Source organism: Triplophysa rosa, linkage group LG15 (assembly GCF_024868665.1).
Source record: "Triplophysa rosa linkage group LG15, Trosa_1v2, whole genome shotgun sequence".
Lineage (NCBI taxonomy): Eukaryota > Metazoa > Chordata > Actinopteri > Cypriniformes > Nemacheilidae > Triplophysa > Triplophysa rosa.
Window position 1 is genome coordinate 8,222,740 of NC_079904.1, and position 12,666 is coordinate 8,235,405.

The 12,666-nt window shown below is 39.2% G+C and overlaps 1 protein-coding gene across 1 annotated transcript in view; it reads left to right on the forward strand.

Moving 5' to 3' along the window:
• The window catches only part of stxbp5a (syntaxin binding protein 5a (tomosyn)), an 87,347-nt gene that overhangs the window by 60,756 nt on the left and 13,925 nt on the right, over positions 1-12,666 (forward strand). The window contains exons 10-19 of the mRNA XM_057352536.1: positions 97-251; positions 2,347-2,419; positions 2,548-2,695; positions 4,261-4,328; positions 5,205-5,245; positions 7,806-8,026; positions 8,963-9,147; positions 10,141-10,266; positions 10,673-10,821; positions 12,417-12,479. Coding sequence (XP_057208519.1) covers positions 97-251; positions 2,347-2,419; positions 2,548-2,695; positions 4,261-4,328; positions 5,205-5,245; positions 7,806-8,026; positions 8,963-9,147; positions 10,141-10,266; positions 10,673-10,821; positions 12,417-12,479 — 1,229 coding nt within the window. The remainder of the gene's footprint in view (positions 1-96; positions 252-2,346; positions 2,420-2,547; positions 2,696-4,260; positions 4,329-5,204; positions 5,246-7,805; positions 8,027-8,962; positions 9,148-10,140; positions 10,267-10,672; positions 10,822-12,416; positions 12,480-12,666) is intronic.

Genomic DNA, 12,666 nt, shown 5'->3' on the forward strand with positions numbered 1-12,666 from the left:
AACCTACTAACACACTACACAACAAATGCTGTTCTTTTTAGCAGGAAAAACGTAACTAAATTTGAAATGCATGTGGCTTTTTTGTATCCTGAACAGGGATCCATTTATGATATTCTCTGGTGGTTTGTCGTATGACACCGTGGGCCGACGGCCGTGTTTGACAGTAATGCATGGGAAGAGCACGGCAGTGTTGGAGATGGACTATCCCATTGTAGATTTTCTCACTCTGTGTGAAACGCCATATTCTAACGGTACGTACAGCACTTGACTCAATAACACTTTGTACAGCGCAGCACTATTGCAACAGAACAGAAGTCTCGTCTTTCACGATCCTCCTTTCTCTCTCTCGTGCCCCTCCGTATGTTCTTTAATTTTTTTGCTGACATTTGAACCTTTGTTTTGTTAGGTTTGTTCTGTTCTTCTGTGTTCTTTGTAGTTGAGCGTGAGCTCTCTCTGGGGATCGGCTGTCTAGTAATTACATTTTTCATCTTTCTTTTAAGGATCTCGCTATTCATAGCATCTAGGTCTCTGACTGCATTCGTTTATTATTGCTGTATCCATTTGAATAATTAATCGCTTTGCTGGCTATTTATGAATAATAAGTGATTTCCTTTCCTTTAAAGGCAGCTATACCAAAGGCTGTTGTGTTTTCAATTTATTGTCCACCTACAGTATGCATATGTTAAGTTAATGATATGTCAGTAAGGAAACATGGGTTGTGATGTTAAATATATTTTATATGCGTCTCTGAAATACTTGAAATACAGAGGCATCTAAAATGTGCTGAAGACAATCCAAGAACAGTGTGGTCAGAATTGTCACAGTTTGGTGTAGCCAACAGAAAAATAACTAGGACTGCAAATTAATAGGACGAGGAATAGGAAGCAGCTCACGATGCGATGCGATTCATGATTCTGATCTCACGATGCGGTTTTATTCACAATGTTTTTACAGAATGAGTTGAGGCAAATAAAAAATGCCCTTTTATTATTTCTCTAAAGCTGCACAATTCTTTGTAAAATAAAAATATCTGTCAAATAACAAAACTAAATAGATGTTTTAAAGGGGTCATATGACACGGCTAAAACGAATATTATGGTTTGTTTTAGATGTAATGCAATGTGTATACACGATTTAAGGTTCAAAAACGCTGTATTTTCCACATACCGTGCATGTTTGTATCTCTTTGCCCCGCCTCTCTGAAACGCGTGGATTTTTTACAAAGCTCATCTCTCTGAAAAGCGAGGTGTGCTATGATTGGCCAGTTAATCAGTGCCTAGTGATTGGTCGAATACTGCACGTCCGCGCGGTCTCAAAAAATGGGCTGCACGCGGATGGGGTGTGTGGACGACCGCTGACCCTTCTGATGATGAAAACTGCATCATGTGGACGGCGCGCGGACGGATGGACCATTATTCTCGCTTAAGACTTTGTCTGTGCTTTTCCTAACTTGTACTTTTGTAAGAAATATCATCACATCCATGTTTACCAAGTTTGCAGAAAAAACAGCTGCCCCTGCTGTTCAACACATGTACTGCGATCCAAATAACATCTTGAATGTCTCGTGTTATAATCGATTTTCAACCGGCTCACGGTGAATTCGTTACATCCCTACAAATTAATATAAATATTGAATATAAATATATTAATATAAATATTTAATATGTCGTTTTTGTTGCTTGATTGTTTTCCATGCAGAAACACAAGATAATGAAAATGTCAAAATGTACATGACCTCTTACTGTACATAGCACCCTGTACATTTTATTAAAGCAACATGGTGCTGGTTTAAACAAATCGTCATTCCTCATACACCTTACTCATGCTTACAAAAATAAAGATTAGTGTCATGCGGCAACAATTTCTTGCCAAATCGGGCGTCTTAAATGATGTGTTTAAAAGGCTTTTTTTGAGGTGAAATAATGAAAGCAGGAGGAGGAGAGAAATTGTTCACGGCGTCGCTTGCATAAGAGTGCTTGGCTGTGTACGTATATTAAAATAGGCCTATATTTGTCTTTGGTTCTGACTCATTACTGAGACGTTTGAGAGGTTAGAACTTGTGTGTTGCTGTCATCCGCTGTCGTCACGACTGCTCTGAACTTAGCATTGAGTCTAGAAAAAAAAGTGAGAGGACTTCTTTTCTGTGCCTTACTGTGAATAATATGTACTCATTTTCTTAGCCTTTGCTTATATCATGTAGGTTGCTGCTTTAATGTTTTACTGTTCTGTATTTGCACTGTATGGAATCATGTGTGTAACGTCTTGTATTGTGAGCAAACCTTAGGTTGTAGTAATCGTTTTTTATTCCACAATTGCACCCGTCATGTTTATCTTTTTTTTTTGCAGATTTTCAGGAACCGTACGCTGTGGTGGTTCTTCTGGAGAAGGATTTAGTTGTTATTGACCTTGCACAAAATGGGTACGCATTAGCCAATCACACTTTACGCTGTTTGTGTCACAGTTTGTTATTTGTGACTAACATGTTTGGCATTATCACACCTTTCTCTGATGGCTGGCTGATGGTTTTGACCTGTTATGTTTCCATAGTTACCCCATCTTTGAAAATCCGTATCCCATGATGATTCACGAGTCCCCTGTGACGTGCTGTGAGTACTTAGCCGATTGTCCTGTGGACCTCATACCTGCACTTTATTCTGTCGGGTCTCGCCAGAAACGACAGGGCTACAGCAAAAAGGTGAAACAACATTCATGCAAACACAAACACACACACACACAAATAAAAATGTCAGTCTGACAGAGAACCACGAGAGATGAGTATTGAAGAAATATTCAATTTAACTGAAGATCAGTACGTTTTTGCAACGTAGGTGGAATAGAGGGCACGTGTGGCATTGCATAAAACTTCATTTAATGACTTTTGAAGCTGCAGTACATTTTTTCTTTATTAAAAATGAACAAAAATCAGTTGAGCAAGTACATAAAACAGCACTTTCTAGTCTGATTCGCAACGATAAGCTTATAATAATGATTGGTAAGTTGGTCATCATTTGACTTGAGTTTTGAGTCATGTCACATTAACACATATTGAAAACAACTCTTCAAGTAACCTGCAATTTTATGTCTCAAACAGATTGCAGGTTAAATGGTTTAAGGCTCATTTGTAAAGCTATTTTTTGTTAAATCCGTTGAATGATTTCTTCCATTAAAAAGTATATTTATTGAGATGTTAAGTTGGAATTAAAAATTTTGGGGAAATATCTAAAACTGACATTTTTGTTGTGGGTCTGATGTTCTTGGTGGATCCACTACTATTTAAGATCTGGAGGTGTTGCCAGTGTATTACCAGAGGCTTGCTGTCATGTACCTGGTATCAGGTAAACATGTAGCAGATGGCTTTTGTTTAGACTGATTCTGGCTGTTTTTTGTTGTAGGACATTATGAATATATACAAACAATAGAAAAGAGACAAGCTTTCTTTCTGCGCAAAACAAAAAAGAAGATATTTTGAAGAGAGTTGATAACCAACCAATGCTGGATGCCATTGACTTAGATCAGTGGTTCTCAACCTTTTCATGGTCGCGCCCCCCGTAAACCCATTTAAAGAACTGGCGCCCCCCCATACTGTACATTGAAGATAGATAAGATAATGTGTGATATAATTTATATATATAAGCTATATAAACCTTTTCGTATATTTCTGAACTTGGACGGCTGTTTAAAGCTGTTTACAGTTATTTAAGATGTAAAGCGCTACTGTATACCTTGGTTTTGAGTGACTTACATTGCGGCCCCTAGTGAAAAGCCCCCCTGCCCCGTGCCTGTGTGACTTCAGGCCCCTGTTGTGCGGCACAGTGTTTCTTCAGACTGTGTGAGTCAGAAACACAGACAGGGTATTTACAGGTATAAAAGAAAACATGACGTCTGAAGTTGTGGGCGTGTCTCCCACAGGTTGCAGGTTAAACCAGGTTGCCCACAGCAGCATTGAATAAACAGCTTAAACTTGCACACCTTGTAAGAAATTGCTTTCCTACAGAGCCTCGCCAGCCATTTAATAAAGGTTCCGCCCACGTTGCAAAAATGTTCCGAGGCTGCCAGCGCAGTCATTATATTAAGAGAAATCTTTTCTTATAAAACGTACAAATTGGCTGCTTTATTTTGCATTATTTTTTCCAGGAATCTTTATATGCTTTAGGGCAATAACTTCTGTTTTCTCCTCGTACATTGAGAACTGTCAGATTGATGCGCTTGGGTTTTGTTGTTGCTGTTTTAAGGGCTTTGTGCTTTTGTTGTTTATTATAGGAATGGCCTATCAGTGGGGGAAACTGGGGCTTGGGCACACAAAGCTACCCTGAAATAATAATAACTGGGTAAGAAGAGTGCGTATGTGTGAAATACCAATGGTCAGTAAAATCATGTACACATACAAAATGATGCGTTATTAAACCGGCGGTCACACTTGACTTTCATTCATACGCATGCAAATGCATCAGACCGGAAACGCAAGCCCGTCCAAATATATTTCGCTGCATAGCAACGTTCAAGTTTGGTGAACTCTGACCTGCGAATTCACGTCACGTGATTGCGTGAGACCAATAGAAGATCAAAACGTCACAGCGTGACCTCTCGGTACAGAAATGTAAAAAATGGATGAATCGCTCTTGCCCATTTTCGTAGCACCGTCCGAACGAATTTTGCATGCTCAAAGTCAAGTCTGACTGCGGCATAAGAATACAAACATCCAAAAGAACTAGAGTAAACATAAACACACAGCTGGTTTAGGGATACAAAATACCATTGGCTCTGTATAAAAACAGTAAGTCAGTGAAAAGGCATCACCGTTTTAGCATAACAAACATTTGAATCTGTTTCATTACTCTGTCTGTCTGTTCTCTCATTTCTAGCACTGTTTGTGCTTCTGCTGAAATAGCAGAAATAGGAAATAACAAAATGTAGAAAAATAGCTTGGCATTGATGAGCGGGACACAAGAGTGTCGAGAGGAAAGTGTGACAAAAAAGAAGGAAGTAAGCATTTTGTCATGCATTGCCCACGAGATGACAGAACCTTTTATTTGTTGTAGCGGGTTTGACAGTGGTGGGACAAGCACTTCCTCTCAGCTTTTATCTGCCGCAGAGCTGGCTTTACCTCGGTGGTTTGTTCAGATACATGTGGTTATGTGAAAGTGCCTGAGAGTTTATGTGGGTTAGTTTATAAAAAAGTGAGATTTTATCTGCTTTTCTCACAGGCATGCAGATGGTTCAGTCAAGTTCTGGGATGCCTCAGCAAGTGAGTGACTTCATCATTACCACATTTTACTTCATTACCTCAGATTAAAATGATTTACTCCACATTTATGTATTTGGTTGGTGATTCTAAAACAAGTGCATTCAGTTTGCATAACTTTTGTGTGCTTGTTCAAGGCAACTTGCGGTGTATTTTAACATTTTAAGAATTTATGACTTATGTTAACTGTTTTCTGTTAAATATCAAATTTAACATTCAAGCTGACTGCTCTTGGAGTTTAACACATAACACCAAAGATCCCTTTCTTCACAATAAGGTCATTCTCTGTGATTTGTGTCCCGACTGGGGACTGACCTTATAATGTCAAACAGCTTACAAACTCTGTCTAACCTTGTACAGTACACTGCTCAGGGATGCAAGTATCACAAGAGTGTTACCTGTGAATGCTTTTTGACCTTTAAACTATGAGTACACACCATTATATTTTGTTTTTTGTTGCAGAGATTGTCGAGCCCTCATGCAAGCTTATTTTACATTCATGAGCTTTCTTTAATGGAGGAGTTCATTTGAAATCAAATGTGTCCTCATTTTGTCCAGCATCGGAACATAAAGCTAATTAGACAGAGTTTTTAATCCTGCTTAAACAGAATACCTAATCTTATGCTTTAATATCTTTTTGCTTTAACTGAACAAGGAAGTCAGTGGATTAAAGGCCAGAAATCTTTTGACAAACTCATTGATGCATTTGAGGGCATTAAAACATTTCTCATCATCTTTTTAATCCCTTAAATATGATGTAAAAGACGCAGTTTCTGCCAGTCTCATATTAATCTTGAGTACCTATCCGCTTGTTAAGCCTGACGTCACGCACCACCATATATGGAAGGTCATATACTGTTTCTGGGTCCAAACGCTCAATAAGATGCTATAGGCAAACAACAAAAAATGCTAATATACGCTCATGGTGAGCTATAAAACTACCGGAAAACCGCGATCCTAACCTTTATCTTCATAACGAAATCCCACATAGCCAGTCAGCGATTTATTTTTCATCGTTTATTCAAATATTGATATCGGAGATTCCGTGAGCCTGGTGACTGTAGTGTATCCTTTGAGTTGATACGTGTTTCGCTTAAATATGCAATATGAGTAAACAGTGCTCATAAACAGCTGTTTAAGTTGTAGGCCCGCTTGAAATGAATAGATGCTCGGACACGAAAAAGGTATTCCTGACGTCACCACTTAACAACCGAATGCAGTAGTATTGCATACTTTGTATCTTTTGGTTTGATCCCATTTATAAAAGACAGATTCAGCTGTACGATTATTTACGGAAAAAGACGAGTGCCTGGAAGCGTGCAGGGGGGCCGAGCTACAGCACGAGCACACGATACATAATCGCATTGATTTACTATAACAGGGTTTTTCCTGCATTGAAAAATGGGAGGCGGCCGCCTCTGTCAAATTTCGTGCCGCCTCAGACTCTCGCCAAAATTATTTTGGGTGTCTTCACAAAAGACACTGCGTGTATTCAACAGACTGTCATTTGTAACTGCAGCTGCGCCATTATGCCGCAGAGAAGGCGCTGTTTCGTTATCGGCACAGTGAGGCACTGAAGAGTTCCTGTACAAGAGCTATTTTAGGAGCTGTATTAGCTGTGTTTCGCGGCTGTTCAGGTGAATATTGTTTGTTTTGCATCCGAGTACGTTCAATTTCTTAAAAGGTTTCTTAAATTAACGTGGCGTACATCATTGTAATGTTTTGAGCTGTGCATATGGTTCGTTAAATCAGCGTTTTACTGTACACAGCGAGGGCGTCAGTATGAACGAACGCACATTGCGTTCAGAATGACTCATTTGAATTGATTCGTTTAAACTTTTGAACACATGGGCGTGCTAATTCTGTCACACTCGCGCGTGGGCGTGCTCTTTCGCTGGCTGGATGACGCTTGGGCGTGCTTTTCCGGGAGAATTGTCCAATAAGGGACTAAGAACCCTTGTTACGAAACGGGAATCCATGTTCGAAAAAAACTTTACGAAACCTATACAAACCCTGGTGGAGTGAATCGAGCACAGAAATACTACGTCATACGTTCAACTCGTTTTTTTGACAAGTTGACCATGTTAAGCTTGAGAAGCCAGCACGTTCAACAGTGTAAAGAAGTCAGAATGCATGAAATAGCATGTTACCTCCACTTTAAGGCAAACATGTTAAATATTAGTTATAACACTTGATTTCACAGTTCTCTGGAATATTTGATTCTGATGGGTCAGTCATTGCATTGTGTGGTGAAGTGCGTTTGTGTAATGACTGATAAATTATATAATTGGCCGTTGTCCCGGGCAACAGATTTCTGGCATAGCCAGCCGTGTTAGCTTAATGTCTTTCACTGCAGTCTTTTTTCAAGTAACAAAATCTTTTCTCATCAATATTTCATGCTCATTTATTTATCAACCGTAGAAGCCATGTAATAAGTTGGATAATGTACAGTCAGCCAGTCATTCTGAGTCCCGATCAGGGTTTATCTTTTATATTATACTTTTCTTATATTCCACACGCTGAGGAAATGACTCTGTAATATTTTGTTTCCCATGATGCTCAGTAATGCTCCAGGTGCTGTACAAACTAAAAACAGCCAAGGTGTTCGAGAAGGTGCGCTGTAAAGAGGACAAACCCAACACGGAGATCGTGGACGAGGACCCGTTCGCCATTCAGTTGATGTCTTGGTGTCCCGAGAGCCGTATGCTTTGTGTCGCCGGCGTCTCTGCCCACATTATTATATACAGGTTCAGCAAACAGGAAATCACAACAGAGGTTGTGCAGGTAAAAAACGTGTGTTTACTTGACTTAAAAACGTATACAAATTTTATATACATTACATACACTTATAAAAATATAGTACAAGTAATGCTGTCCTTTTAGATACACACGTACACTCTCTCTGTGTCTCTCTGTCTTGAGTTATTTTAGTTTCCTGACAACTGCCATGACTCATAACGATAATAATAATATAAAATCTGTTCATTAAATGAATGTTGTTCAGGCACATGAATGTGTGTATGAGAATGAGAAGTCTACAGGGGATATCCGAGGAACAGTTGTTAGTCAGATGCTTAACTAAATCCTCGATCCTTTCAAAGCCATTTTTATTAATGTTCACCACGTCTAGCTGTATATTGAGCTTAATTACGACCGCATTCTTTTTGCAAGCTTGACATTTGCATACCGATGGTTCTGTGACTCACAAGTGCTTTTGATAATACTATTAAAATCTATATCTGTGAATAATTCAGATTTATGTTGTTGCGTATTGATGGGAAATATATATTGTGGTTTTAAGACTAAAGCAAGCTATCGTGGCTTATAAATGCTGTTATCAACTCGACATAATTGCATACTAATGCATTAGAAGGATAATATTGAGTCGTATAAGAACAGGTTGAAATCCGTGCATGTGCAGTGGGGGTCACAAGAACTCATCTGATTGGGTACAGGAGGCACACACACAAAAGTGGAATGAACCTTGCGAGTTATCGGCTGCTGGCAGAATGTTCACACTTCTGTATAATGAGGGCAAATTAAACCTATTAGCACCTCGAGTCCCTGTGACTCTCATGCACATAGACACACTTACTGACAGACACACATACACGGCAATTAGCCCGCCTCAGATTAAGAACAGTGACACTGATGGGAATCTATTACCTGATGCATACACATCTTACATGTGTGCATACAGTATGTGCGTGTGTTTTGCAGTTATTGGAGGTCAGGTTACAGTGCGAGGTAAATGATCTGGAGTCCCCAGATGGGGGTGGAGATCAGACACCAGCTCCTCCCACTCCAATCACCTCCCCCAGTCCACAAAACGCCACCCCTCAGACACACCCTTCAACTAGCAGCAACTCGTCGGATGGGATGAGAGACAATATACCCTGCTTGAAGTAAGCTGATCTATAAATTATATAGGGATGGAGATTTTGGTCTTATTTTTTTCTTGAAAATAACCAAACAGGCAACAGATACATTTTTTGTTAATATGCAAGGACGCTTACGTTTTTAAGCAGTTTGCACCAAGCAATGCATTAAAGTGATGGTTCACTCAAAAAGGAAAATTCTGTCTTGATTTACACACCCTCAAGTTGTTCCAAACCTGTGTCAATTTTGTTGTTCTGCTGAACACAAAGAAAGATATTTGGAAGAATGTTTGTAACCAAAGAGATCTGGGGCACTATAGACTTCCATAGAAGGGAAAAAACTACTTTTCGTTTCCCACATTCTTCAAAATATCTTCTTTTGTGTCCAACAGAACAAAGATTTGAATACTGTTTTGGGTAAGTAAATGATAACAGAATTGTCATTTTTGGGTGAACTTTTCCGTTAAAGGCACAGTATGTACGATTTTTTTGTATTAAAATATTCAAGAAACACTAGCATAATATTTTATGTTTTGTTCGCTTGTGTACCTACATTATCTGAAATATTTGCAACAATGTTTTGAATCCAGAGAAATTTACAATTTTAACCAGTGTAATAATGATGTCATATCCTTGGTTTCCACTCCAACTCCCATCATTCCACGCTCATTCACATCAACCTACACCTGTATTTTTTTGTGACCTGTAACAGCGAAAAGTACATATTGTGCCTTTAAGATGCCATGTCATTGTCTGTATTTAAAAACACATCTCAAGACATCTGCGTTCTGCTTCATTCTACTGTCTTTGTCTGGCTGATTTTGAGAGGAAGAACATGTTCTTTGTATACGCCCTTTAATCTACTCCGAACAGTGTGTTGAGTTCTTTTTGCAGACAATATCATTATAAAGCCCTTTTTACACATTACGTCTATTTAATAGTACATTTCAATCAGTTAGAATTTTTTTAAGTCAATATTGCCTGTATATAACTCATGTTATTCCGGTGTGGTTCCCTCAGGGTGCGCAGCAGTCCTTTGAAACAGTCTCCTGGGTATCAGGTGGAGCTGGTGGTACAGCTGGTGTGGGTCAGTGGAGAGCCGCCCCAGCAGATCAGCAGCCTGGCCATCAACTCCTGCTACGGCCTGTGAGTACGCATGAAGCATGGAGATGTGTGATAGGGACCCAGGTGGTTGCAAGGAGGATCACACTATGAGGCAATGAGACAAAAGATGTTTTACTTGATAAATTCACAGAAAGTCACATATCGGGTTCTTCTTATGGTGTAAAGGCTTTAGATTAAATAGTGTTGATAGTGGTTCAGCAACTAAAACATTAATAAACCAAATTATGCAGACTTTTTATTTACACTAGTGAATCATAACAGGCACAACTAAGGTTAATATAGAAATGACTGCTTTGCTTTTACCAGTTTAAACCAGCTTTAAACGTAAAGCTGGTGCTTGTTCATGCTAATCTAAGTTGTTTTATCAGCAGGGTATGTAGTTGTATGTTTTACTGGGATGTCTCTGCCGTGTGTGTTTGTGTCACAGGGTGGTGTTTGGTAACAGTAATGGTTTGGCAGTAGTGGATTACTTACAGAAGACGGTTCTGTTGAATATGGGTACTGTGGAATTGTATGGCAGTGATCCATATCAGAGACAACCACGATCTCCCCGCAAAAGCCGACAACCTTCAGGAGGTGTGATATGCTTTTACACACACACTTATTCTCTATAAACACAAATTTAGTTAAACAATATTAATATTAATAATAAATTGATATCTAGATTGTGATGTCATGAATATAGTTGTGTTTAAGGCCGTGTTCACACTTGACTTCTTTTTCGACAAGAAAAAGTTGACAATGGTGCTTTTTTAGTAAAAAAAAAAAACGCTCGCAGCATTGTGTTTACAAATAGCAGCCGGCAATGTTCAGAGATAGCATTTGTGCACGAAGGCAGCGTAGAGAGAAAGGCTTCATAGGCAGCGTAACGGAAGTTTTGAATAATTTGAATTATAAACAGAGAGCATCTTTGCAATAACCAATCACATATTTAAAAACTACAATACTAATTTCTCACTAGAAATGCAATCAGAAGTTATTGAAAGTGAAAAATAAACTTAAATTTATACAAAACTATCCTCCAACGGGCATTTCAGCTGCCATTTTATTTTTTCGAGCTTGTAAAACAGACGCTAGCAGCTTCAAAAAAGAAGTCAAGTTTGAACACGGCCTAACTGTGTAGTTTATAGTTAAAACTGTGGTGTGATGTTTTACTTGTTATTCTTTTATTTGTATCAAAGTTAAAGTTTACATGATTTTTAACCCACAACACGTCATAATGATTTGTCAGCAAAAGTCTGTTACACCGTGTCTACACTGGACGTGAGCGGTACGACACGATGCAACAATCCCATTAAGAACAAGGTATTTCTCATGTCGCATTGTGCCGGCATCCAGTGTGGACAACATTTAAAATTATAATGAGTTGTATTGTTTTTTGTCGTCTTACACACACCGTGCCACATCGCGTTCGGTATAGACAGGGTGTTGGATGATGCAAAATGCTTCTAATCATGCATGTTTTAGTCCCGGTAACATGGAGAATAAGTAAACATACTTAAATTGTCAAACTAAACTTTAATTATATGCTTAGCTTGTTCTAATTTTGGGTTTTACCTGAGTAGCACTAACAATGCAATTTCACCCACTAAAGTATGGTCAATCTTAATTTTTTACCAGAAATATTTAATCTAAAAATATAAATAAAATCTTCAACTCTTAACACATTTGGAACTTGAATACAGTATCATGAGGTAATATTAAAATACATAAAAACTTAACATAAAAAGATTTCTCCCCCACACACCCCTAGTGAGCACTAAACAGTCTACAACACTGTGACCCCTGCTGGTAGAAAGTGGAAGTGCACCCTAACTCAGTAAGAAATGATTGCTGATTGCCGTGACTTGGCAACAGACCGGTTGTCAGATTACCCGGCGTGTGTGTTTGCGTCAGGGGGTAATGAGTGATATTTAGCGGGGGGCTGGGATCTGTCGGATATGCGCGCAGGGTGAATGTTGATCAGAGCAGCTGGGTTCAGCTCCAAACTGCCCATCTGCCTCTCAACCTGGAGATCAGAGCAAGGCTACACACTCTCCACATCACTCACGTCGGTCACTCTCAGGCGTGGAACTAAAATACAGCGCAGATCGCCCACATCATGAGACTTGAAACTTACACAATGCAAAGACTGTACATCTCTCTCTCTCTCTCTCTCTCTCTCTGTACAGGGCTGTGTGACATTAATGAAGGCTCGGCCACCTCAGAAGACCGCTGTAAATCTCCCACCTCAGGTAAAACGTCCCTCAGAGCACAACACTATCGCTATAACCAACACACTAATCAGCTCTGATGCTTGAGCCTGCTGAAAATCGATTATTTTGTTCATTTAAAGGTCAAGTGTGTCATTTTTTGGAGGATCTATTGACAGATATGCAATATAATATACATAACTATGTGTTCAGAGGTGTATAAAGACCT